Source organism: Carcharodon carcharias, chromosome 12, assembly GCF_017639515.1.
Source record: "Carcharodon carcharias isolate sCarCar2 chromosome 12, sCarCar2.pri, whole genome shotgun sequence".
Classification (NCBI taxonomy): domain Eukaryota; kingdom Metazoa; phylum Chordata; class Chondrichthyes; order Lamniformes; family Lamnidae; genus Carcharodon; species Carcharodon carcharias.
In genome coordinates this window covers 150,945,763-150,973,715 of record NC_054478.1, presented here as the reverse complement: position 1 = coordinate 150,973,715, position 27,953 = coordinate 150,945,763, and the positions used below count along the sequence as shown (strand labels likewise).

Sequence of the window (27,953 nt, the reverse complement as noted above, 5' to 3'; positions counted from 1 at the left end):
AAGAGAAACTGAAGTGGGAGGCACAGAATATAACACATTTACCCTTCTTCTCGACAGCTCAGAATACCAGGGTGACTCAAATGTTGAACTGTCTTGCAGAAACAGGGAGGACACTGAGAATCTAGATAGGATGGGTAACCTAGATAAAGAATTCAGGAGAGATCAACTTTGCATACAGTAGTGAACCTCACACATACTCAGAACAACCTACCTGATCAAAAAGCATTCTGTTGACAAAAAGTGTGCTGTCTGGTTTTGCCAGTTGTCGTGCCAGAAAGGTGAAGAGACACCCAACCTGTGATGGAGTGAAGTCCGAATTCTCCACCATCACCTGCAGGAAGTCATCAAAAATATAAATCACTTACAACAAAAAAAAAGTAGCAATTAAATAAAGACCATCTGCAGAACTGTCACTTACTTCTAACAACTGTGATTCAGTCCTATCACTAAGTAACATTCTCATGGTGACACATTACTCCATCTTATACAAAGGAAAGGAAGAGAAGGAGGGGTAGGAGGGTTAAAAAAGAAATGCTCAAATAAAACCTCTGAATATCAGTAGAGGAATGTAGTATCACAACTGCAATATTCACCTTGGTAAACAGTTAACTAATCCTGAAAATTAATTTTAGCCTAAAACATTACCAAAGATCTTCAGTCTGAATCACAGTGAAACTCTAGTCATTGTTATTGTGATTCTAATCTAACTGGCCAGTTGTGTTTTTAAGTTCTCAGTAAAAATGATTTTTGCCAGGTATCTTTATGCAGGACCAGTGAAACAAACACCAACATTTTCATAGTAATTTGAACAAAACTATGGCATATCTTTTCTCACTACACAATAATTCCATTATTAAGATGATACCTCCAGATGAAAGATTGAAAAAGATTACTAGTTATGTATACACGAGTGCCCAAGGCATACTGAGAGAGTAGCTAGCAAAGGAAGTGGGATGTTCGGCTTCATAAATGGAGGCACTGAGTCCAAAAGCAGGTAAGTTATGCTGAACCGTTATAAATGTCTAGTTAGGACCCTGCTTCCAGTTCTGGTGTCCACACTTTAAGAAGGGTGTGAGGGTTTTTGCAAGGGTGCAGAGGAGATTTATCAGGCATGAAGGATTTTAGTGGCAAAGTTATGTTGGAGAAATTGGGGATTTTTCCCCTTGCAGCAGAGAAGGTTGATGGGAGATTTGATAGAGGTGTAAAAGATTGTAAGATTTAGATAAGGGAGACAAAGAAAAGCTGTTCCGAATAGCTGAATATATAAGCTCTAGGGGGACACAAATTTAAGGTTTTAGCCAAAAGCTGTGAGGCAGAACTTTTTTTTTTAACTCAGCATGTGGTAACGACCTGGAACACAATGCTTATGAGGGTGGGTGAAGTGGACATTATGAATTATTTCAAAACAAAATTGGATGGTGACTTGAAGGAAATAAACCTGAAGGTTATTGATATAGAGCAGGGAAGTAGGACTGACTGGACTGCTCTATAAAGAGCTAGCATGGGCTTCACAGGCAGACTAGCCTCCGTCTGTGCTGTAACAACTTTACGGCTAATTATCCTGATGCACCTCTGCAGTCTTGACATGCTCTTACTGCAACACCCAGGGAATTATATTCACGGTAAAAGCTGTTAGGGAAGTCATCAACTGCAAACCAGCGTGATTGAGAGAGGATCACACCTTCAAATAAAATTTTAAAGAAAAAAGTACTCAAGGAGGCAAAAATAATTTTACTAAGTTTAATTCTGTTACTGTGAAATACAAATGTGCTTATCCTTATTGCACAGAAACCTCATAGAAACCAGGATCAGGAGTAGGTCATTTGGTCCTTCGAGCCTGCTCTGCCATTCAATACGATCATGGCTGATCCTCTACCACAATGCGTATTAGAAAATTTATTCACAGAGAGTAAATAGACAATTTAAAGGATCCGACTGGCAAAGAGAGGGGAACTGATGTGATAAGGCACAGGATCACCTCTCATCTTTATTTGATGCTTTTTGAGTAAAATAATTTAGCTACAATTTCTGTTCTAGTCCACCGTTTTCAGAAGTAATGAAAGTTAAGATGCATTTTGCTTGACAGAAACAACTCAATCCTGTTACAAAGGAGCGATAATTTACTCTACTAGTAAAGAACCAAACTTTGAGGAAGCTGCGTAGTTATTTTGTCAAAATCTTACCGTAAGCAAAATGTCCACAATCCTCTGCTGATGTTCCACCGCTTGTTTATCATTTTTAAAGTCTTCAAATGTCTATTTAAAACAAGACACATCATTGATATTTCACTGAAATGAATCTGTCACACATAAACTTGAAATTTGTGGAGAATTTTGGCAGAAGAAATCAGAGAAAAGTAATCTTTCCTTCATTATGATTATTCTGCTTGAAGAGTTTCTCATTATATCTTCATCTTGTTTAGCGAAGAGAAAAATGGTTCAAGCCACAGACATCTCCAGCTATCCATAACTGACAGAAGCAAAACTATAAAATCGCAAAGATGGGTTACGCCAGATTGTCAAATGAGGTGAAAACAAACCAAATTTGTGGGAAAAAATAAATGGCAACAATTTCACTTTACCTTCAAATAAAAATTCGAAAGCAGTTGACCTGCCCTAGGATGCCATATGTATTTGAATTTAAAGTGGCACCTTGGGGAAATAGTTCCAAAAACGTGCTTAATGGTGCATGGACCTTATATGGTCCATCTCCAACACTTCCCTTCCCTTCTCTGACCTCTCTGTCTCCATTTCTGGTGATAGACTGTCCACCCATATCCATTACAAGCCTACTGACTCCCACAGCTACCTCAACTATAGCTCCTCACACCCCACTTCCTGTAAGGACTCCATCCCATTCTCTCAGTTCCTTCGCCTCCGTCGCTTCTGTTCTGATGATGCCACTTTCAAAAACAGTTCCTCTGACATGTCCTCCTTCTTCCTTAACCGAAGTTTACCACCCACGGTCGTTGACAGGGCCCTCAACCGTATCCAGGGCCCATCTCCCGAGCATCCGCCTTCACACCTTCTCCTCCCTCCCAGAAACATGATAGGGTCCCCCTTGTACTCATTTATCATCCCACCAGCCTCCGCATCCAAAGGATCATCCTCCGCCATTTCCGCCGACTCCAGCATCATGCCACCACCAAACACATCTTCCCTTCAGCCCTTCTGTCAGCATTCCGTAGGGATTGTTCCCTCCGGGACACTCTGGTCTATGCCTCCATCACGCCCAACACCTCATCCCCTTCCCGTGGCACCTTCCCATGCAACCGCAGAAGGTTCAACACCTGCCCCTTTACTTCCCCTCTCCTCACCGTCCAAGGGCCCAAACACTCCTTTCAGGTGAAGCAGCATTTCACTTGCACTTCCCTCAATTTGGTCTACTGCATTCGTTGCTCCCAATGCGGCCTCCTCTACATTGGAGAGACCAAATGCAGGCTGGGTGACCGCTTTGCAGAACACCTTCGGTCTGTCCGCAAGCATGACCCAGACCTCCCTGTCGCTTGCCATTTTAACACTCCACCCTGCTCTCTTGCCCACATGTCTGTCCTTGGCCTGCTGCATTGTTCCAGTGAAGCTCAACGCAAACTGGAGGAACAGCACCTCATCTTCCGACTGGGCTTTTTACAGCCTTCCGGACTGAATACTGAATTCAACAACTTCAGACCATGAACTCTCTCCTCCATCCCCACCTTCTCATCCGCATGCTTCAATATTCATTTTTATTTTTTTACTTTTATTTTTCATTTATTTTATCTACTTATTTTTATTTATTTTCATTTTTATTCATTTATTATTTGTTTCATCCCCACCTTTTATCCTATTTTCGATATATTTTCCCCACCACCGTCCCCTCCCTCACCCCACCTCCACAAGGGCCGTCTGTCAGTTGTTCATGTTGTTCTTTCCAAGGTGCTTACCCTTGTTCTGCTATTATCACATTCTGCTTTCTTACCTTCGCCACTATCAGCACCTCCTTTAGCCCTCACCAACACTATTAACACCTCCTTTGTCCTTTTGTTCATGACACCTTTGTCAATCTCTGCTTTGTCCCCACCTATCGCTGGCCTCTATCCAGCTTCACCTGCTCCACCCTCCCTTAAACAGTATAAATTTCATCACATTTCCACTTCTCTTTAGCTCTGAAGAGTCATACAGACTCGAAACATTAACTCGGTTTCTCTCTCCACAGGTGCTGTTAGACCTGCTGAATTTTTCCAGCATTTTTTGTTTTTGTTTTAGATTTCCAGCACCTGCAGTATTTTGCTTTAGATTTCCAGCATCTGCAGTATTTTGCTTTATCTTAATGTTGCACTAGTTTGGCTACCATTCAAGATTCTGATCATTTGGACTTGTATAATCACGTAGCGGAAATAACCCATGAACCAGCACAATTGGGTAGCGGAATAGTTTCTTTGCTTTTCTTTCATTATAATTTCAGAGCGACGGCCTGATGCAGTTTTATTCACACAGCTTAATATGGGTTTATCCCCAAGAATGAGCATTTTTAATAAAGATTTCATCTACCTGTTGAGTAACCTGACTTAAACTCACTCAAAATTATTTTAGAAAGCTATACTAAACCGGTTTACTATTTTCACAGGTGTGCATTAGTTGTATCCTTGGTAAGTCAAATATTTTAAAATGAAAATTCTTTCCAAACTTGCCCAATTGTGCTGTGTGCCTAAGAAAATAAGCTCAACTTGAAGAGCTATCCCAAAGCAGTGCAAACGGCTGAGTCTTAATTTTGGTTGGGGGGATAGCCTGATTTGGGTGTATTGAACCTTGCATTAGCGTTAAAGAATGCAGAGAACATGAACATAAGAGGTTTAAAATTCCCCGACCTTCTGCCCTGGTCCGGCCAATTGTGCTGAAATCTGGATACAAAACTAGAGAAAATGAGGGAAAATTCGAACCCAGTGAACCCACAGAACAGCTGTTAAATGCAAATCAGTGTGTCAACAAATGACACTATGTTGAATTTAATAGCTTCATACTTTGTAAGCTTGGAGACTTCCTTCTTTAATGAAAAAAAACTTAACATTTAGAAATAAGTCCTGATTATGCACCCTAAACATTATCAGGTTAAAAATATACGGTTTATAACAAGGTAAATAAAATAAGCCTTGCTCTTTGTATCCTCTGTTCAACTTGTAGCTTCAGGAACAAAGTTCACTGGAAAAGAGAAAACCATCATAGCCTGAAATGTGACCAAGGTAATCGAATAACGAAGGCAGTTTCACGATTGATACTGGTCTCATCTTAGTGAAAGGCTTCTCTGGCCACTTTTCAAAGCACATCAGATCATGGCAAAAAATGCTGAGAAGCCAATGCAAAAAACATTGAGGAGAGGCGAATAAGGTGTGGCTGGTTTGATATTGGGCAAACAGTTAAAACGACTCCCAAAGTATTCAGTTAAAAATACAGGGGAGCCTTGCAGTTACGGCTGTGGATCGTGCGATCATAAGGTTAGACTCTGGACAGCATGGCTACACCCCTGAATGTAAGATATGCAGCACGCTTACTGGAGTAACTGGCATCACTGAATCTGAGAGAGTGTCTAAGAGACACTGGAAATTTGTGACAAACACTTTATCACAAGCTAAAGGACATCCCAAAGCACCACCGGCCATCAATTCACTTTGCATTCTCATCAATGACTGTCAATGTAGACACCAACTGTCAGCGGACTATATGGCTTGGATGCTTGACAACACTTACAAGCTGATTGATAGCTATGATGGTATAATTATTTATTTATTTATTTATTTATTGGGAAACAATCAATCACTTTCAAATGATATTAAGCACACAGCCTAATTTCAAGCTGGTATGTTTAATAAAGCAATGGGGCATGAAATAATTTTAAAACATTTTCAGTCCCTTATAACATCTTAACTCACTAAACCATTTTTCTAAATTAGCATTCTGTCACATTAGCATCATTACACAACAATATGTACTTAGTTATAATTACAGTGGTACAATTAGCAAGATGTTTGGCATTTCGTCAACAGAGGGGCACTGACTGCAGCCGAAGTGAAACTGAACTCCAGTGTCTGTTTAAAAACTATGCATAACTTCACACTAAAATTATGCACTTGGCAAAGAAGGGAAAGGATTTCTAAAAAAAACCAATATGTAAAGCTAAAAAGTGAATTACAATAAAATTGGAGCATATAGAACTATTGTTTAAAACTTAAAATACTGCAAATAAATGAATAGCAGCTACCTGACTGTATTTCACAAATTACAAAATAGACCAAAAATTGAAAAGATGGTTTAGCAGCCATTGCAATAACTCTTTCAAATCAAATCATGGAATCCAGTGCAGTTAAACCTGGAAAAAACACAGAACTTTTTTAAACTCTTGGCTTTAAGCGCAAAGTTACACTGTAAGATTGATATCTTGACAGCTTTATTTCATTCTCTTACAGGACTGAGATGGTTATGATCTTGAGCAGCTGGTAAACTTTAAGTGCCAGTTGCCATGGAGATTAAACCAGTATGCTGGATCCCAGGGAGTGGATATATGACCAAATCTGGGGAAGGAATGGGCTACGGCTGACCAAGTGTCCTTTTTTCTGTCCGAGCGTTGTATTGCACCATACTTCACACCTCTCATGGAGGGTGCTGGTATTGTCAGTGACTTCATTAAGTGAATGGGTAAAACTGTGGCAAATGAATTTCAATCAAGGCAAATGTGAGGCCATCCACTCTGGATTAAAAAAAAATAACGGAATACTTCCTAAATGTTGAAAAGCTAGAAATGTTGGAGATCCAAAGAGACTTGAGGGTCCAGATACACGGATCATTAAAGTGTCCTGAATAGGTATAGGCAATAATCAGAAAAGCTAATGGAATACTGGGCTTCATCCCCAGAGGACTGAACTAAAAGGCAATAGAAGTCATGCTTCTACTTCTGGCTGCATAATTAACGAGGAGGGAAGGGGGCGATCCCACAGGAAAATCCACCGTAGCGACTGGTGAGTAATGTCTTTCTTCACATCCGCTACCACACAGTGCAAATCTGGGAAGATTCCGCCCAATGACTCTATACTGAGCAAAACGAGCCAAGAAAAGTTGAATCGAGTGCTTAGTTAGCTGGGGCAGTAATTGAGGAACTGCAATTGGTCTTAGCTGCACCAAGCTACAGAGGATTAAAATCAAAAAAAGGTCTAGCAAGCCCTCCTGATCACGATTTAGTAGCATGTGGAAAATGCCTGCCCTGGACCAGATGTTCAGTCAGACAAGGTTTACTCTCCAGCATGGACACGAGGTTGGGTTTGGCTTTATTAGCTTCCATGATAAGATATCCTCCTGAGCCTTGGACCTAGGCTCACAAATTAACAATGGCCCCTCTTGCCAAATAAAGAACTGTTAGTACTCATAGCAACATAAGCCATCAAAAATCAGAGCAGAGGACAAAGTTGTGGGGAAAAACAAACTGAGTAAATAGCTCACCTTCTTCATATCAATTCATCTGTTATCCAGATACCCAGGTTCTGGGGACCCGGGTTCGAATCCCACCACAGCAAATGGTGAAATTGGAATTCAGTAAAAAAAATCTGGAATTAAAAGTCTAATGATGGCCATTGTCAATTGTTGTAAAAACCCATCTAGTTCACTAATGTCCTTTAGGGAAGGAAATTGCTGTCCTTACTTGGTCTGGCCCACATGTGACTCCAGATCCACAGCAATGTGGTTGGCTCTTAAATGGCCTAGCAAGCCACTCAGTTCTCAAGGGCAATTAGGGATGGGCAATAAATGCTGGCTAAGCCAGTGAAGCCCACATCCCTTGAACGAATTTTAAAATCTCTACAAATCAGCAGCTCAATTTAATTAAGCACAGAGTTTAATTCTCTCACATTGGCATGCCTAGTGAACTGCCAGTGAAGGCCATATATGAAATTTGAACACTTTTAATGAGACTATGACTGAGATTGACAAAAATAAAAATATCTTACCAATGCCAATACATTGAGGAACTCCCGAGTGTCGAAGTGAAGCAGTGTTCTGATCTGAGGATGCAACTCTTCGTCAGAAGCTACTTCAGTGGAGTGCAAGCGGATCAGAAATTCAAAGACCTGAATCCAACCCAAAAATACAAATGAGAAAACACACAGATCAAAGAGGTGTGAGTTAGCATCATTTTCAGATGCTACATAAAAAAAAGATTTTTATTCTCAAACAAAGTTTTCAGAATACAGGATGTCCATCCAAAAATGGCGCTGGGGCATATTACACATAAAGCCCAAGCTAATAGCTGGTGTATAATTGCTCTGGCTGAAGCATTGAATACATAGTCAATCTTGCACAGCTTTGCCCAACACAGCATTAAAAATAGCTCATTTTCCTGCTCAGTACATGCAGCTGTAATGGGGGTGATTCTAAATTGCCTTGGGTGAAAGATGTGCGAATGCTACGTGTTGCCAAACAGCCATCACATTCGCAGATCATTACTTGCCAGCATGACCATTTTTGCGCCCTATAAACTGAAATTAGAATCAATTACTTTAGCTCGCAGTCAGAAATAGCACCGTTTCTTGTCCAGCGCTTCTTCAGGAAAGAGATTACATACACTGCCAGCAAGGCCAGTCCAATCCCAAAACAGGATGAAGTGCTCCAGTTAGACTGCAGTACTTGAATCTCATTCCTGAAGCTGACAGCCAATGGGTGTCAATTGTACCTAATGATATGCAGGTGAAGGGCAATAACTGGGGTTTCACTTGAGCATATACAAAGATGCTTATTGACATTCTGGTGGTTGAGTTTGGAGGCATAATGTTTCACTCCGTAAATACTTGCAAGACTGAGTGAAAGTTAGCTCCTGTACTACGCTTCACCAACTGGCTTTCCAAAATTAAATCATAGATGCTGTTTTTATGTCGTCTGGCTGATTTCATCCATTACCCTGTAGGAGACATTCAGAGAGAATGTGGCATTAAACACTACTTGTGAAACCAAGGAATGCTAAAACTTAGAAGAGGACTTTTTCTCCCAGTCATATTGTAGTGAATTTTGAAAATATAAACCAATTAACAAGTCTTGTTTCTGCACAAATTTGATTAAAAATCACAGGCTTCTAAGCCAAACATACTGCACACAGCATTAAGCTTCTGGAGAGAGATCTTACAAACTACTTATCACAGTAATCCTGGGGAAGCTAAAAAAATATATGCTCAAGTTGTGTGTAAGAAACAGCAGGGTTAAGTCTTAAGAATGGAAGGGAAACTAAGATAACAAAGTGTCAAAGGAAACAGACATGTTTCCTGCATAGGGAATGGCTGACCTTAAAAAAAGAATTTCCTTGCAGAGTAACTAAAATAAAAATACAATCACACCATCCCCAGCAAAGAATTTCAATTTATAGAAAAACAGAGCATAGCTGAATATAAATCAGCGTTGACACAAGAACATTAAAGCTGTTATAGTTAAAGTTGAAAATACAATTGTTCTGTAACATAGGCTTCATTTAATATTCAGCATGCACCTTACAAACGTGCAAACTGAGAATAAAGGAGCTTCTAGTTTCACATTTACAATCACACATTGAAGCTTCTGCTGAGAGCCTGGCTTTTACAAACGTATGTAGGATTAGGCCGTCCGCAAATCAATTCTTTTCTTGAGAATAGTTTTCCAACATTTTATTTCTCCACACTACGCCCTTTTTGAATAGTTTGAGGCAAACCTTTATGAAGTTTGAGTTGTGCCTGTTCATGCACCTATTCTTTATCCCTGAATGATTGTAAGATTCTATGATTACCATTGCCACATCTGCATAGCACTGAGAAATGGGAGACAGGAATCAGATTCCTCCACAATACCTCAGCATATTCATTTCAATATATTCCTTCGCTGAATGTGAATACATCCATTGTAAAACAGCAAAGCTAAACACTCAGATTCAGCCTCTTTATGTGGCTGTTCTATTCATCCCATGTCCATGCTCCAAAAGAGGAGCAACTATATCTTGCCTGGAAGTACTGATCATCACTGAGAAACAACAGTATAAATATAAACATTACAGTCTACTCAGTTGACCTACCTATCTATTGAGATTGCCAAGTTAAGGGACTATCTCCTGATTTTCTTGATGTTGGGACAATGGTTTTTCTACAGGCCATATTATGCAAGATACAGATTTCACAGTGACTGCATTGCAAGAAGGTTTACATATTCACAACAATTTTATGAAGTTCAAAGTCTATGGCCATAAAAATTGTTGTTACCTCGGTCTCACGGGGCACAATTAACATTGAGATTGAACCCCATTTCCTACAAGTATACAATACAGCTGACAGAGGCACAATGGGCAAGATGGGATCCTTCTGTGCTGTAGGATTCCATTTAAAAGAATGGCTCTTCCATAATTGGCGAGCCAACAAACACTGGGGTCTCAGCAACCTCTTCAGTTCATGATAAATTTCTGCATGTAAATGATCCAAATCACCACTGCAGACAGGATCTCACAATGTAAACATTTTTAAAGGCATTATTTCTTAGAAGTCGCTGGCAATTCATCATGATCAATGGTGCCAATGTATGTTTCTAAAAATGTAAGAGACACAGCTTCTAAAAGCAAGAGGAAAGTGTGTGATCCATGATGTGGCCACTAGCATTTTTATTGCAATTGGCATTGAGGGGGAAGCTACTTTTAATTTTTGTAGTAAATTGGGCACATCCACTCTTTGCCCACATGGAGCTGGTGGCCAGTGCCCATCTCAATACCACTTACTTATAATCCCAGGAACAGGCTTTCAATGGCTGGAAAACCAGATCTTCATTGGCTGCCCACGCCTGTAAAGTAGTCCCGGACACCCAGCGTGCCATGATGCACTTCTGGAGTACCAATAACTTATTGAAATACATGACATTTCATAACACAGTGAGGTCAGTTCATTTGTACAAGTTCACATCCAGGACAAAGTGCCTGGAGAGTTCTATCAAATTTGAGTTCCCAGTCTCAGCCATACCATTACATGGAGGTGCTGAGTGCAGGGTAGGCACATCCTCAGGCGGAAGCAGACAGGAAGAAAAAAAGAGAGGGAAGAAGCACTTTCTGAAATTATCCACTAGAGCATCAGTGAGGCCAGGGAGCAGAGGTTATGAAAGCTAGGTAAAAGATAGAGAAATAAATGAAGGGGTGGGGGTGTTGGTGAAAAACTCGGGGCTAAGCGATGACAATATTGAAGAACTAGTGCCTGAAATGATTTGAAGTCTGCCTACATGATCTAGACTGCAGGGTAACCCTGCTAATATATGACAACGACATCTAGCTGCAAAATTTACTCACCTGATGTTTCACCAGTGGGACAAGGTCCTCTGGAATATTACCTAGAGGGTACGCTCGTCCAGCCAGGCAGCAGCTGAAAAAGGAAAGTAAAACCAATCACTCTTGGGTTTGTACTGTTTATGAGGCATTTTGAGACTTCTTTTAATGTACAGTAATTATATATCACTAGTTAATGGCATCAACTTCGCATATTTCTTCATATTAAAAGAACAGATTCATAAAAGCCAGTAGCTGTACATACACCAGCAAAATCAATGAAACATAATTAGCTCTCGAAGTCAGTCATTACTATCATTTCCTGTTCTGTCTGTTAGCCTGGATTTTCAAGGAGTTGAATATTACATCTCACAGCGAGAGTCCCTGGAGAAAAGCAGCATTGAAAATAATATTTTTATCCATTTTATTTCCATGTATTAATATTCAACCCTGCACTGTTGCAGATCTTGCCGAATTCAACAACAAGGCTCAAAAATGTGTCCAGTTCTGGCTGGGCCGTGTATAGACTGTCCGTGGACACGATGGGAAGAAGAATATTCAAGATAGGAAAAATGGCTGTTTGACTGGAATTCAGGAATCAGCCTGTTGGGTGATGGAGAACGTGTCCATTTTCCAATTGGCATGGGAAGACGTCAGCCAGTGAACGGCAGGAGCACGAGGATCTGAAGGCATGGTGTCCAGAAATATACTCAACCAGAGTTCAGACCCAAGGAGAGGCTTATTGAGACTTATTTTAACATATAGCAATTATATATCACTAGTTAATGGCGACAACTCCAGAAATTATTTCATATTAACAAAACACCAGACTCATAAAAGCTTCAAGGTAACTTCAATGTTTGTGTGCTTCTAATCGGCAGCCTTACCTGATGGGAGAGCAGCCAAGAGAGTGGTAGACCCACTTGAAGAATAGACTCATAAGTGATTGATCTGCAACCTCTTAACAAGCACGGTGCCTTACTAAGAGTTCAGGATCACTGCATTTACTTTTACACGTTTCTTCCTGCAAACTCAATTTGCTCAAGAGAGCTCAAAATAGTTCTTTGCACCAACTGCTTTCCCAATTATTTCACTGAACCAGCTGAAGAAGCTGTGATACTATATACTCAGATTACTCCTCTAAATTAAATACATCTGAATATTTTTATTGTTATTCAATTTTTAACACATTACTCAGCTATAATTAAGATATAATTTTAAATGATTGAGGTCACAGAGGCAGCCATCACATTAAGATTATGGAAACCAATGATTAAACAAAAACATCTTTATGAATGAAAGAACACAACTTCAGAGATTAATATACAACCAGAATGGAATTCATTACTATGGATCTCAAAGTCTCAGGATTTCCAAAGATACGGAATATAATATAACATAAAGTTTCTTTTACTGCCTTGAGACTTCTGGTGGTACTAAATCAGTGCAGGGAAAAAAAAACTAATAAACTAAGAACCTGTCACAAATTATTTCCTAGGCCAAGATCTCGGACCCTACTCTCCAGTCCATAGACAGTGAAAACAATCACACTGCCACCATAGCTACCACCAGAACCAGGGAGATACTGTGAAGCTTTGCTTTTCAATACCTGGACAAGGATACATACACTGGGCCGAAACCTTTGACTAGGGTCGGAAAGTGCTGGCCTGCAGAAATTAGAGGAAATAAATGCACACTTAACTGGTCTTGAAAATTGTGCTGCCACTTCCATTTGCTGGAGCTGCTGGGGGTCTGCAGCAAAAGACTCCTGGCAGGGGAGGGGGGATGTACGTGTCTGGGGTTGGGGACGGAGAGGGGTGGGGGGGGGAGGAGAAAGAGTCTGGAGGTTTGGGGGGGGTGGGGAGGGCAGCAAGGTCTGTGCCAGGGTTCTGAGGTCAGAGGTCCAAGGTCGGTGGGGGGGGTGAAGGACTCTGAGGTCGAGGGGGGGTCTCGAGGTCGGACGGGATGGTCCAAGGTTGGGGGGGGGGGGGAGATGGGGGATGGTCCAAGGTTGGGGGGGGGAGATGGGGGAAGTCCAGCTGAGGTCAGGGATATGGGACAGTCCTGTGGGATCAGTCTGGGTCTTTTCTAACTTCTAAGTAACTATTGTACAGGCTTTAATTTTTCTAACCTTTTCTGGGGAACTATTGGTATAACCCTGTTTGCGATTTAAGTTGTATTCTTGGATGGTTCCCACTGCTGGAAAACTGTCCAGAGGAAGTGTGCACTTCTAGGAACTTGCCAGAGGGATTCCGCAGTGCATCTTTGGGGACTCCCTCCACCCCCCTTCACCTGCTAGGGAGCTTGGAAGTTATGGGCAATGACAAGAAAGGTACTCAAGTTTGAAATTGGACAGCCTTATTCTGTGCTAATCCCTGAAAGATCCAATGTATAAAACAGAGCTTACCTTATATATACCAGTAATTTATTACCCATGACCACTTGTTCATCTGTAAACAACAAAACATAATGTAATGCATACAAAAGAGACCCATTCTAAACATACATTTTGTCAACTCGGGTGTTTTGCTGTTTTAAGTTTAGTGGTAGGATATTAGGAATGGGCTTTACACTTAATCAAATGGAGCATGGTATACCAGGCTGGCCAAATGTGTTGTTTGCCAATAATCTCCCACTTATTGAACTTTGCATCACTTGTGCCAACACCGAGTGTCCAAGCAAAGATCAGGCATGCCATGCAGGACCGGGTCTTTGATCTGCCCTCTTGGCCACAGACGGCACATGATGCCCAGGCAAATCAAGGAAACAGCATTTCATAGCCCCCCAACTATGACTGTTCAATGACTGAACTGACAGCGCAGCCCAAAAAAAGCAACTGGGTGGGAGGAGGATACGGCACAAATTGAGTACTAAATGCATCACATCAGAGCTCAATTTTGTTGTGAAAATGTTAATATCAGCACTGCAAATTGTCAGTGCTGTCTTTTCGTACAGTGAATTTGACATTCAGCCAGGTTCGATGATAATTGCTGACTTTAGGGTGCGTAGAGATCCACTGCCTTCTTTCCACTGGGATGCTAAAACCTCTCAGACAGGGATAATAGATCCCATGGCACCATTTGAAGAGCAGGGATGGTCCCTTGGTTTCCTGGACATTGGGATTTGGAATGTGCTGTCCAATTGTGGGGGTGGGTGCAGATTCAATAATAGCCTTAAAAAGGGAATTGGATAAATACAATTGCAGGGATAAGGGAACAGTAAATGGCAGAGAGTCCAACTGGATTGCTCTGCAAAAGAGCCAGTAAAACTCGATGACCGAAATGATCTCTTCCTGTACTATGCTGTACTATTCGATGAGTCTATGCTTGTTCACAAGAGTGTTTGGAGTCACATTCTAAGGAATGGTCTAGACTTTAAGGTTTAAGGAAGGTTTTCAAAAGTGAAATAACAAACAGCAACAATTAAAAAAAAACGCCATACAAAATTCCACACTAAATGTTGCTCACAACTTTGTTTTTTGCTTTAATGTTGAAATCGGAAATTAAAATAAAGACCTATATACCGGCAGATGCAAAATCCTGGGTCCCAGGTTTGCGTAAATAGTACATTGGGAGCATTACCTGGGTTTAATGTATACAAAATGACCGCTTGGTGGAAACAAAAGCTAGCGCTCGAGAAGAGGAAAGAGTTGAGAATGGAGAGAGCATGCTTAGTATGTGTGAACTAGAAATAAGTAAGTTTATCAAACTAATTTAGTGATGTAGAAGGATGCAACTGCTATTCAAAACACAGCTCATCTTGTCAGTAAAGAGTTAAAACAGGGCAATGCGTAAATGCAAGTTTGATCCATTAAAATGAATGCTATGCAAAGTCTGAATGATGACAAAGTCTTTCCCATAAGAATCTACTGGGGCTGTTCAGGGGTACTTCAGGGCATGGAAGGTGGATCCTGGGAGATGGTCACTGACTGACTGGCTGCAGGGGTGTTGTAGCAGTAAAATGTGCAAGAAATAGACAAGTCGTCATCGTCTTGATCTGTCACATTTATTACAATACGACATGAACTCAAGGCTCATTGATCATTTACTGTCGCTGCATTTGGAGGTTAGGACAGGATACTCGGAGGGTGTCATTACCAGACTGAGGTCCGGGGGCAGTATATCAGGCATGGCTGCTTTCTGTATGGAAATGTGATTAACACGGAAACAAAAAGTTGTTTGGCAGTACAGACAAAAAGCTTATACATGTCTCTTTTGCAGCAATAACCTAGAAACATAGAAAATAGGAACAGGAATAGGTCATTCAGCCCTTCGAGCCTGTTCCACCATTCAATATAATCATGGCTGATCCTCTATCTCAATGCCGTACTCCCCCTCTCTCCCCACACTTCTTGACGCCTTTATAGTCAAAAAATCTATCTGTTTCCTTCTTAAATACATTCAGTGACTTGGTCCATGGACAGCCAATTAGAAAACAAGTGTGGATTCTACGGTGACGCAGTCACAAACCCTTATAAAGGTGAATTCTAAAAGATGGAATAAAAACAAAATGCAGGAAAAACTCACCAGGTCTGGTAGTATTTGTGGAGCGAGAAACAGACAATGTTTTAAGGCTTTGGAACTGAAGAGAGTAAGAAATGTGATGAGATTTATGTTGTTGATAAAGGGGTGGAGTGGGAGGGGGCGGGGAAAGAGGGTCAGGTGGAACAAAAGGGAAGGTCAGAGATAGACTTGGCCTTTAACCTACACCCACCAACACCAGTCCCCCCAACCCCAAAGATGCCATGGAACAAAAGGCAAAGGGAGTGGCAATGGCTGTAGTAAAGAAACAAAGCATAGGTCCAGAGTAGGTGCTAATAGCAAAATAAAGATCAGCTCAGTCTGCAAGCTAAAACAAGATACAGACCAGCACTTGGCGACAAAATTCAAAATGGAGGACAAAGATCATGGTCTGAAGTTGTTGAATCCAGAAGGCTTTAATGTGCCTAATCAGAAGCTTAGGTGCTGCTCCTCCAGCTTGCACTGGGCTACACTGGAACATTGTAGCAGGCCAAGGACAGAAATGTGAGCATGAGAACAAGATGGTGAACTGAAATGACAAGTGGTCAGAAGGTCGGGGTCATGCTTGTGGGCTGAGTGGAGGTGTTCCGCAAAGCAGCCATCCAGCCTGTGTCTGGCCTCCCCGATGTAGAGGAGACCGTATTGTGAATAGTGAACACACTAGACTAAATAGAAAGAAGTACAAGTAAATCGCTGCTTCACCTGGAGCATTAAAAAATTAGCATTTTAAGAGGAGGAATTTTTGTTTGTCTTAAAGTACACAAGACTCCAAAAACCAGCAGTAAATAATCGATCCTACATCAGTCAGTTTTACCTTCAGAAAGGTTAAAGACCAACAGCAGGGCATGTCTTAAATAAAACCAAAGTCAGATCATAAAGGTTGGAATTAAAGACTTGTCTTGATGCATCAAACATTGCCAATATCTCCAGATGTAAATGTTCAAATTGTGATTAATTTCCAGCAGTTCAAATTATACTATGTTCTTCTAAGCACAGTAAAATGAATTGTGCATGATCAAAGTTGATGCTCAATACAGAACGTTGAAAAAATCTAACTGCTTCTGTACATACCTGGCAATTCAAAGTTGCTTTCTCTAATTTAAAAAACATAAGTGCCCAATAATTTGAACTAAGCAACAGAAACAAAATAAAATAGGAGTTTAGTGTTTAAACAAAATTAGATGGGGTGAGTCAGCAATTTTGAATTAAAAAGATTAGAGTGCATCAAGAAGAATATCAGGTATATAGGGAAAATGACAAGGTTTGGAATTCTGGTATTCTCTGACAATTTAGAATTTAGTGACTACAACTGCACATGTCATAAGAGACAATGGATTGCTATGGGGGAAAAATACAAATTAAATATAACCCAGTAAGAAGAGTGGGTAAGTGACACTAGAAACATGAGGGAAAAAAAAGCACAATATGAGAGAGGGAAGGAATACACGGTGACCCAGTCAAGGCACTAGTTAGACCACACCGAGAATACTTTGAACAGTTTTGGCCCCCTTATCTAAGGAAAGATATGAGAAGGAATGAGAGGCGACCTTATTGAAACATATAAGATTCTTAGGGGACTTGACGGGGTAGATGCTGGGAGGTTGTTTCTCCTTTTGAGAGAGTCTAGGACCAGAGGGCATAATCTCAGTGCCCATTTAAAACAGAGATGAGGAGGAATGTCTTCTCTCAGAGGGTAGTCAATCTGTGGAATTCTTTACCGCAGAGGGCTGTAGAGGCTGGGTTGTTAAGTATATTCAAGGAGGAGATAAACAGATTTTTAATCAGGAAGGGAATCAAGGGTTATGGGGAAAAGGCAGGAAAGTGGAGTTGAGGATTATCAGATCAGCCATGATCTCATTGAACGGCAGAGCAGACTCGATGGGCCGGACGGCTGACTTCTGCTCCTACATCTTATGGTCTAACAAAGGTAAGAAGGTCAAAATGTACTATCCATTAGAGTGCTAGGATCTTAGCAGTACAACCTGGAGGGACAGTGGAATTCAATATGGAGCTCCTACTGACTCATTTCAGAGTAGTATTGACAGAAGCCCGAAAGTAAGTTTATGCAGGGATAAAGGTATAGAAAAGGCAGGAAAATTCCTTTCGAGAAAGCCAAACCTCAAACACAAACTGAGGAGATATACATTGCATTTGGTAATACAGAGTCAGAATCATTTACAGCACAGGAGGAGGCCATTTGGCCCATTGAGTCCATGTCAGCTCTCTGTGCAGCAATCCAGTCAGTCCCATGCAACAGAACACAGAATGCTATAGAAACAGGAACCTGCTGTACATGAACAATTGGTGCATGATTCAACATTCACTGCACAATAAACTTAGCCAAATAAAACAGATGATTCTGTCCTTTCGCATTCAACTGCTAAAGTAAAGTGGTTTGTGAAAAGCAATAAGCTTATACCTGAGAGGGATTTGCCAGCTCGGAGAGGAGGACCAATAACCTGGAACAATTTCTGAAAGTATTGAGAGAAGCAAATGTATTAATTGAAACCGTGAGGTTTCACTGAGATCAACACTGTCGAGCAGAAAATGTTATTCAGGTATAAACTGGTTACTTAATGAATGACTGTCTTGCATACTTCACAGCAAAGAACATTCCAGAGCACCAGAGATTACTAAACAAATTAACACAAGGGTTGGAAAAATAAAAATAATACCTCCAGGTACCATTAAGACTGGTAACAAACCTATTTCAATTTTATTAAAGCAAAAAACTGCCGATGCTGGAAATCGAAAACAAAAACAAAAATACCGGGAGAAACTCAGCAGGTCGGGTAGCATCTGTGGATAGGAGCACAGTTAACGCTTCGAGTCCGAATGACCCTTCTGTTGAACGTTAACTGCGCTCCTCCCCGCAGATGCTGCCAGACCTGCTGAGTTTCTCCAGGTGTTTTTGTTTTCAATTTTATTAAGATCAGTCCCATCCATAGTCAGCTAATCATCAAAAAAGTAGCAGGATGTAGGAACCCATAAGCACTCAGCAGATATTCTTTGTGGATATACGGTAACAAGTTAAAGCAGACTCAGTGGCAAATTAGATATTTTACACTCAGAGTGTAAAAAGAGTGAGGTTTATTCAGCCACAACAATAGCATTTCTTAAGTGCAGTGATGATCATGACAGCAGCAGCAGTGACTTGCCAGTGTCCAGCTTCTCATTTTCATTTTCTTCCTCTCCTCCATATAACTGAACGATTTACCTGCCTTTTATCCTTCCAAGCTGGGAATCATTCCTGATTTAAGGCACTAATAACTTTTTTAAAGCTATATTACCTTTCCTTGGGCTTTCTATCATTTTATGTAAAGTCCTTAAAGTTATACTTCTATTGCAGATACAAGAGCTCTCAAAACATCGAGTTTTTTTTATTCTTTCACAGGATGCAGATATCACTGGCTGGGCCCAGCTTTTACTGCCCATCCCTAGTTGCCCTTGAGAAGGTGGCGGTGAGCTGACTTTTTGAATCGCTGCGGTCCGTTTGCTGTAGGTACACCCACAGTGCTCGCCACCCCCTCGGTTTTTGTGCAATCCACAAGTTTCTTTTAATAACTCCACAGCAAACTCGAGATATGATGAACTCAAATGGTTTGTTTATTTGTACGCACTCAAAACATGGGAAGGAGCGTTCACAACATTGCCCCCATACACAGACAGTAAAGAGAGGGGTAGAGAAAAAGAAAGATTTACAGTTAGTGGTTCACGGGGGTTCCAGAGCCCAGGATCAAAGTCCAATGAGGTATTCCTTCATGGAGGTCTGAGGGCTTAAAACCGATGCTGGATAATTCACTTCTATGGTGGTGTTGACTTCACAAGATGAGGTAGGCACACAAAGATGAATCAACCTTGTAGGTGATGACACAAAATTTCCAACAGAAGCAGTGTAGATGGGGTCAGGTATCCAACTTGGACAGAGCTCTACCATGTGGCCTGCCAGCAGACTGCCTGATTCAGCTCAGCAAGGCAATATTAACTGATTCAACAAGCCAGAGGCCTAGGTCACCTGACTGCCCCCCTCACCCCCCCCGCCTCTCCCACCATAGATTTGTATTTTTTTTAAAAATGTACAGTGTGAGGACTTAGTCCATCGCAGACCTCCCAAACTCACAGTGACGGGGTTTTGGTCGGGGGGGGGGTTTGGAATGAATTTTATTTCATTCTTTTTGTGTGGCCCTTATGAGAGACAAACAGGAAGTAACCAAGCATGCATTCATTCTCTTATTCACACTGCAAAGTCAACATACAGCAAGCAGGGGCAATGGCAGTTCCCTGCTGCACTTTTTAAGGTTTAATCCTGGGTTAGTGCATTAGCAAGGACATTGTTCTTTCCTGAGCTGTGGAATGTTCAGATGTCCTGGGAGGGTTGAAAATCTGCCTGTAGGGGCAAGTGTATTCGGGGTTAGAGTTCTGACGCCTCCTCTGTTGGGGATCAGGCATAAGCAAAGCCATGGTCTTTGGTAACTGTGGGCCTCTCCAAAAACTGATTATCTTCTGAAGGGTTTGGGAGTTTTACATGGTGGTTAGCACTCAGTGGGTGAGTAATGGTCAAGCTGTTTGGGGCTATCCACAAGAGAATACTGGGATCTCACTTTGAGTGCCAAGTCTTTTGATCATAGGGCTGAGTGGCCCTTGTTCAGCTTAGCTCTTCCCTGTCTCCCTTGGTAACCTGTGGGTTCAGTTGTCCCAACCCAAGTGCTGTGGTCCAGCTGATTGTAATGACAGTGGGGTTTTTTTTATAGGACTTGGCCTCTTTCAGGGAGTCCGTTCAGTGCCTGGGCACGAGCACAAATGCAGGGTTCCAGTTACTGTTGCTAGGTGCTGGGGGTTGGCACTGCAACAGGCAGGGAATGTTCTTCTGAACCTGGGCAACACATTCGGGCCCCGGATGATAGGAAGGCTGCCTTCTGGAAGGGGTCTCTCCTACATCCATACCAGGTGGGGCTACAGTGCTGCAGCCTGGTGGGCTGGTATGGGTCATCTTAGATGCAGTGGGCAGCTCTGTCAGGTTGCCTCCTGATTCTGCATCAAGGCAGGTGAGTATGGGATCCAATATGGTTGGAATCTCTCTGCTGGTCAGTTGGGTAGTAGGCTCCATGTCTTTTGGAACACCAATGCCCTCTGGTAGACAGTCAGCTCTCGCTGTACCTCCCTGTGGATTTTCAACTGGTTGAGGCATCTCATTCCCTACCTGCTTGTTTGTCTCGGGGGCTCCTTGGTCCCTACATAAATTTGAAAAGAAGGTTCCAGCCAGCCGTATTTCCAGCAACTCCTTAAGCTTTTCCTTTCCTGGTTTAATAACTTCTCCTTCTTTCAGGCTCTTCGGCTACATGGGGCATCTCTCTCACTATCTCTTTCCTTGTCTGGGACTTCTCTGGTCCCTGTTTAATTCTGGGATATTCTGTAAGTCTGTTTTACATTCCACTGGCCCTTCCTGGGCCTCTTTGAACCCTACTGGCCTGGCTTTGGCCTTGTTACATTTAAGCAGCTCTCGCTCAATGGTTATGGATTTTATTTCACCCTTTTGGGTCTCTAAGCATTCCCCATCCTTCTGCACTCCTGCAGATTGCTGCTGGCTGACATTGGCTTCTTTTCCTCTGCGGGCTAACACTTTTCTGGCAGCCAAATCGTTTCCAAGGAGGAAATCGATTCCTGCTACTGGTAGTTCGGGGACAATTCCTCCCGTGACAGGGCCTGAAACAAGGTCACACTAGCTAGGTGAACCCTATGGAGGTGGGGGGGGGACCCAAACACAGGTCCTCCTCCCATTCCACTGATCAGGGCTTTGGCTTTCAGGGTGGACTTGGGGTGCGGGGCAGGGGTGTAAGTTTAGGTTTCCGTCAAACATTAAGGACTGAGTGGCCCCCATGTCCCGGAGCAGTACCACAGACTTGCTCACATTTTGGGATGGGTATGGGGACACCGTTTCCGAAAGGATAAAACTCGTGAGGCTCTCTGGGAGTTTGACTGGCTCGTACATAAATAGTGCTGTGCTCTCCGAGGGGTAAGTTTCTGCAGTGAGAGTCTCTGCCTGCTCAGCTGCATTACCCACTGGTGCATCCATCAGGGGACTACTCATGTAGGGCCCTATTAGACCTACAGGCCTTCCTCGCAATCTCCAGCATTTAAATCTGGAATGGCCTATTTTCTTAGAATGGCAACACATCAGTTTCTGTGTGTTCCCCTTTCGGGCGGCAGGAGCACTCCCAGCACCCTCCTTTGTGTTTTCTTTTCTGAGTGGGGTACTCTCCTATCCAGGTCGCCCTGCTTATCTTTCCAATGCTCATGGGAACGGTTTGGAAAGGGTCTGCCTGTGGCTGAGATTATAGCTGTCTGCTGTGACTGCTGCATCCCTGGCTGTAAGGATTCTCTGCTCTTCCAAGTACGTACACAGGTCAGAGGGTAAGCGATTTTTGAGTTCCTCCAAAAATATCAACTCGCGCAATCCCTTATAGGTTCATGGGACACTTAAGGACCTTACCCATCAGTCAAACACAACTTGCTTCAGTGGTTCGAACTCAATGTAGGTTTGTGTTGGCTTCTTACGAGCGTTCCGGAGTTGCTGGTGATGTGCCTCCAGGACTAACATGTAGGATGGCAACCTTGGTCTGCTCATAATTCAGGGACACATCAGGAGGCAGCATGGAGTAAACCTCTTGGGCGCTCCCTGACAGCTGCCCTTCAATTCAAAATGTCCAGATATCAAATAGCCATTTTGGCTGTCCTGCTACTTTCTCAAAAGTGGCAACAAAAAAAAGACTCCATGTCACTCTCTTCAAATTTGGGAATGAATCTAGCATACTTGAGGGCCTCAGAGTAGTTCTGGGGTAGGGGGATAGGAAGAGTGCTGAGAGATTTTCCCTCTTGGCTTCCAGCTAACTGATCTTGCTTTCCCTTTGAGCTGCTAGCTCCATTTCCAATTTTTGGAGCTGGTATTCTCTTTCCCTTTTCTGTTCCCTTTCTCTCTTTCTTTCTTCTGAGCCTCTCTTTGCCTCTCCTTTCCCCACTTCTGAGTCTCCCTTCCTCTCTCTCGTTCCCTCTCCTTAAATTCGAGCTGCATTCTGAGCTTTTCCAGCTCAAATGTGGCAAGGGGAGGGGATTCAGAGTCTTGGTTGGCTGAAGGCTGGCATCTGTGATGCTCAGGACCTCAGGAGGAGGTGGGATGAATCATCCACTCAGCTCCTCTGGCTGAAGGTTGTTGCAAATGATTCAGCCTTGTCTTTTGCACTAATTGGTTAAGTCTTGCCCTCAATATTTTGACCACAAAGAAAATGCAGCCGTATCGCTTAAACTGAGGTCAAGAGGATATTAATGTCTTCACTTCATGTTTCATGATACTGCTGTACGGGACCAGTGCCCAGAAATGAGACGGCAGCACAACTGACTGATATTACTGTGGCATTCTGATTGCACATAAAGTACAGCACAACACAGAACAAGTAATGTCACTTTCTAAACATACCCCGGTTTATCGACGCAAGTTCAGAATGACTGGATGTTTTGCATCTCACTGATACAGTTCTAGTTTCTTACCTCCATCGGAGTGATGTAATCATTCATTCCTCTGTTGTACACGTAGATCATGGCATCATATAGACAGTGTTCCCAGCACATGTGGACCACCTACAACACAGGCAGACAGAAACTATACTTGGACACATGATCCAAAAGCATCGCTGCAGAAGTGACTTCATGGTAACCTTCCAACATTAAAACTCAAACTCAGAAAAGCACATTTACCATGTTGGAGGACAGAAGAGAAAACGTTCATAAAAGAATAGCAAACCTATATATCATTTCAAAGTTTTAAACTTTTGTTTGGATTCAATATTAATTCTTTCGGAACTCCATTCACAATTTTCATCTAATCAAAAAATTACTAACACAATGCTGCATATAAACAGCATGATTCACAAGCCCTATATTTCCCATTTCTCTCAGTACTTAGGAGGCAATTTTAAATCTACCCACCTGGTGGAAACCAGCAGGTGGATGGTTAAAAACTAGCTAGTTACTTAACTGCTCAGGTTGTGACCATTTCCAGTCACTTGTGATTATTAATTACAAGGATTTTGTAGATGAATGGCATGCTGCGTAAAGCAAACAGGAGCCTCGTAATCTATTACAAATGGGCTTCCATTACATGATCAGGACATCAATGCAACTGGGGCTTGAGTGTATCTGTACCAAAGCACTCTGAATTCAACTCACAATTGGTACGTGAACATGGCCTGGAATGTATGTGAACATGGTCTGGAATTTCCTCTTGACTTTGAATGAGGGAGACGGCTTGATTCCCAAATAATATTATTCCCAATGATGCAGCAGAGATCAGAATTATTAGTCAACGTTCAAAATTGGCATCTATATATAACCCAAAATGATTATAGCCAAAAGATTATTTTCGAACTGCAGTCACATCTCAGCAAAGGCAGTAGGCAATTTATGTACAGTAGTCTAGCAAGCAGAAAATAAGTTAATGATTAAGTCATCTGTTTTTATGCTGCATCCATTCTATGATTCTAACCCTCACTGATCTTTAAACAGTGCCACTAGAACTATCATATCACCTGATCAGGCAGCCAGGGCCTCGGTTAAACATTTTATCTAAAAGATTCTGACAATACTGTACTCACTCCTTGATTTGCTCAGCGCAGTGTATGACAGGGCATTATTTTTGAATCCAAGCAACATTTGTAAAAATCCAAACAAGATCAGGCAGTGAAATGTTGCCCAAGTGGCTACCTCTGACAAATAAGTTGAGTTCATAGAACAGTCAAAATAATTAATCTCGTAATCTGAAAAAATTACAACAAAAGGTGCATAAAAGGTTTTAATAAAAGTGCTCGTTATTAGACTGCAACTCATTATTTTTACATAGGCATAGGACGAAGAAACAGGCATTCAGCCCAAGCAGTCGATGCCTGTGCTTATGGGGAGGTGGTGGTGTAGTGGTATTGTTGCTGGACTAGTAATCCAGAGCTAATGCTCTGGGGACCACGGTTTGAACCCTGCCACAACAGATGGTGGAATTTGAATTCAATAAAAAAATCTGGAATTAAGTCTGATGATCTCCTTTAGGGAAGGAAATCCACAGTCCTTACCTGGTCTGGCCTACATGTGACTCTAGAGTGATTGGCTCTTAAAATGCCCTCTGAACAAGGGCAATTAGAGATGGGCCAGCAACACCCAAATCCCATGAATGAATTTAAAAAAAAATATCTCCACTCAAGCCTCTTCCTATCTTTCCTCATAATCTATTATTGTAACCTTCAATATTCACTTCAACCACTCCCTGTGTGGTGCATTCTCCCTAGGTGAAGAAGTTTGAATTCTGAATTCCCTATTGGATTCCTGTACTGGTAGCCTCTATTACACTCTTCCCCACAAGAGGAAACATTCTCTGTTTCCATTCTATCGTAACCTTTTATAGTTTTAAATAGCTCTATATTTAGATAAAAATTTTTTGAGGAGGTAAGAGATATTTAAATATCATCTTTTCTCAAGGCAAAAAAGAGATCCAGCCTGTCAAACTTTTCCTGAAACGAAAACCCACACATTTCTGGGATCATCCTCGTAAATCTTCTCTGCACCCTCTCCAGTGCCTCTATTTTTCTTTTTTATAATATGGTGACCAGAACTGCACGTAGTACTCTAGGTGTGGTCTAACCAAGGTTTGATACATAACTTCCCTACTTTTCAACACTACCCTCTAGAAATAAAGCCTAGTGCTTTGTCTGCTTTTTTATGGCCTTGTTAACCTGCGGAGCAACTTTTAGTGATTGATGTGTTTGTTCTCAGATCACTTTATTCCACTATCCCACCTAGGCTTGCCCATTCCAAGTAATGAGTGACCTCCCTATTCCACCTTCCAAAATACACTACTGCACATTTATCTGTTGAACTTCATTTACCAATTATTCACTGAGTTTGCAAGGTTATTAATGTCCTCCTGTAATTTGTTGCAGTCCTCCTCAGTTTTGACTATCCAACCCCCAACCCAGATAACAAATTTAGAAATTGTGCTTTTGATCCCAAAGTCCAAATGGTTAATATAAATTGTGAACAGCAGTGGTCACAGCACTGATATATGCGGAACAACACTTCCCAGCTTCTACCACTCTGAATAACTCATTCTCTGCTTTCTGATTTGAAGCCAGCTAGCAATTCATCCTGCCACTTGAACCCGGACTCCACATTCTCTAACCTTATTCATTTGTCTATTATGGGGAACCTTAACGAATTCCTTTTGAAAATCCAGATAAATTACCTGCATTATCTGCTGCATTACCATTGTCGGCTTTGTCTGTTAGCTCCTCGAAAAATTTAATAAGGTTACTCAAGTAAGATTTTTACTTTCGAAATCCATGCTGATTATTCATTATTGTATTTTTCATTTCTAGATGTTGTTCTATTCTCCACTCGTCTATATTCTGCTGTTTCTCATTTGAGTTAAAGAATAGACTTTCTACTATAAGCATATAACTGTTCCACCTCTGTTATGTTACTTGTTTGATCACTTATAATGAAATTAAAACAAGGCCTTGTGATGTTCGCTTTGAAGACTAGAGAAAGATCTTATGGAGGCAGTCAAGTCCAGTAGCTTAATAAAAACATTCCAGGGAAGACGCTGCTGTTTATTATTCCAGACACATTACTGAAAACTTATCAAGATCTTAAGACTAGGATAGATACTCCTAAAGGTAGAGGAGTTGGGGCTTTCCACGAGAGTGATCTAATATACAAGGGACAAAACAAACTAAAAAGGCAAAAAAAAGACCCAAAAATCGAACAATGTGTATTGCTCACCTGTTGAATGTCTAAGCTGGTGATGTCCATATGTACTATGCATGCCTCAATGTTCTCCATCATGTCCCTGTCCTGAAAGTGGATGAGCAGGTCCTTCATTACCAGTGGGGTGATGCTTGGCAACTTGTCATTCAAAATATATGGTTCCAGGCATTCGAGAAACACTCCCTTTGCCACTGAGATCTCACTCAGTTTATTATAGATCTGGCCAAATAGAAGATCTCTGTAACAAAAGAAAGAAGTCCATTTTATTATAAAACGGTGGGTTTTTTTCTTATTTTTTTTAACAAACAGAAGTCAGAAGGAGCTTTTGGAAGCAGTCACATATCTGGAATGAGATGAAACTTCATCTCAAACGATACAATTTAACGAAAAAATATTGAAAGGAAACATTTACTCCAGAAAATTAAGCTGCAGAATTTCAAACTGTATAATCTTGGGTGTCTTTTTTTTAAAAAGATGCAATTCATTGCCGGAGCTACAACTTATCCATTACTCGATGAACTCGTGTCCACTTTAAACTGGCAATTAGCTGTTATATTGTGTACAAGTAGCAGACCCTTATCTGTTGGATAAGACTTAACAACAACGTAAAAGGGAAAGAAGCTGAATCTAGAATAGTTGGATAAAAAAAATGTAGAACACATAAAGGTGTATCAGAGTTCAGCTTAAGGTTAATAACTACAAGTTGTTGTTACAATCTCCCTAGAGACCATTAATGTTTGAAGAGAAATACAAACACCAAGCTAGTAACTGAAAGAACCATGCTACAAAATGCTTATGCTTTTAAAACAAAAAATAAACTTTACTATGTGTAAAGAAAAAGTGACATTGCAAGCACCACTAACTTAACACAATAGTTTGTCAAGGCTTGGAGTACAAATCCAGTTCTCCCCTTTTACTTCCTAATTCCACCCAGGCGTTCTCTTATAAAGTTATGAGTTCTTGAGGGTTCATTTACTCTGCCTTTTGGAATTCAAATCAAGTATGCCACAGCTCTCTAGAATTCACTTGAATTTCTCTTCCGTGTTCCAGCTATTCCCTGAGGTACAAAATTGCATGGGGATCCTTCCGTTAGCTTTTTGCTAAGTGACCCACCAACTTTTCTTTAAAACCTCACTCCTGTGGGCTTCTCAACTGAAGCTTGGGGCCTCACTGCATTCTTGCTCAGGGGTTCCACATCAGAAAACCCCGAGTGGTTAACAGTCCTCTACTCTCAGTCCCGCAGCTGCTGTACAGTTTCTGGCAGATCCTCTCTCTCTGTCTTCTCCAAGTTGACTGCTTGTTTTCTGTGAGCAAACAAACAGATAAACCCAAATCACAACACAAAAGAGTAACTCC

General features: G+C 41.5%; 1 protein-coding gene across 5 annotated transcripts in view; it reads right to left on the bottom strand.

Moving 5' to 3' along the window:
• vps8 (VPS8 subunit of CORVET complex) overlaps nt 1-27,953 on the bottom strand; it is a 734,009-nt gene that overhangs the window by 577,543 nt on the left and 128,513 nt on the right. For all 5 annotated transcript variants that reach the window (XM_041200655.1, XM_041200658.1, XM_041200657.1 and 2 more), the window contains 8 exons: nt 26,613-26,835; nt 23,337-23,426; nt 18,214-18,265; nt 13,682-13,724; nt 11,299-11,371; nt 7,970-8,089; nt 2,184-2,255; nt 212-331 (listed from right to left, as the gene is read on the bottom strand). In XM_041200655.1, the coding sequence (XP_041056589.1) occupies nt 212-331; nt 2,184-2,255; nt 7,970-8,089; nt 11,299-11,371; nt 13,682-13,724; nt 18,214-18,265; nt 23,337-23,426; nt 26,613-26,835 (793 nt within the window). The remainder of the gene's footprint in view (nt 1-211; nt 332-2,183; nt 2,256-7,969; nt 8,090-11,298; nt 11,372-13,681; nt 13,725-18,213; nt 18,266-23,336; nt 23,427-26,612; nt 26,836-27,953) is intronic.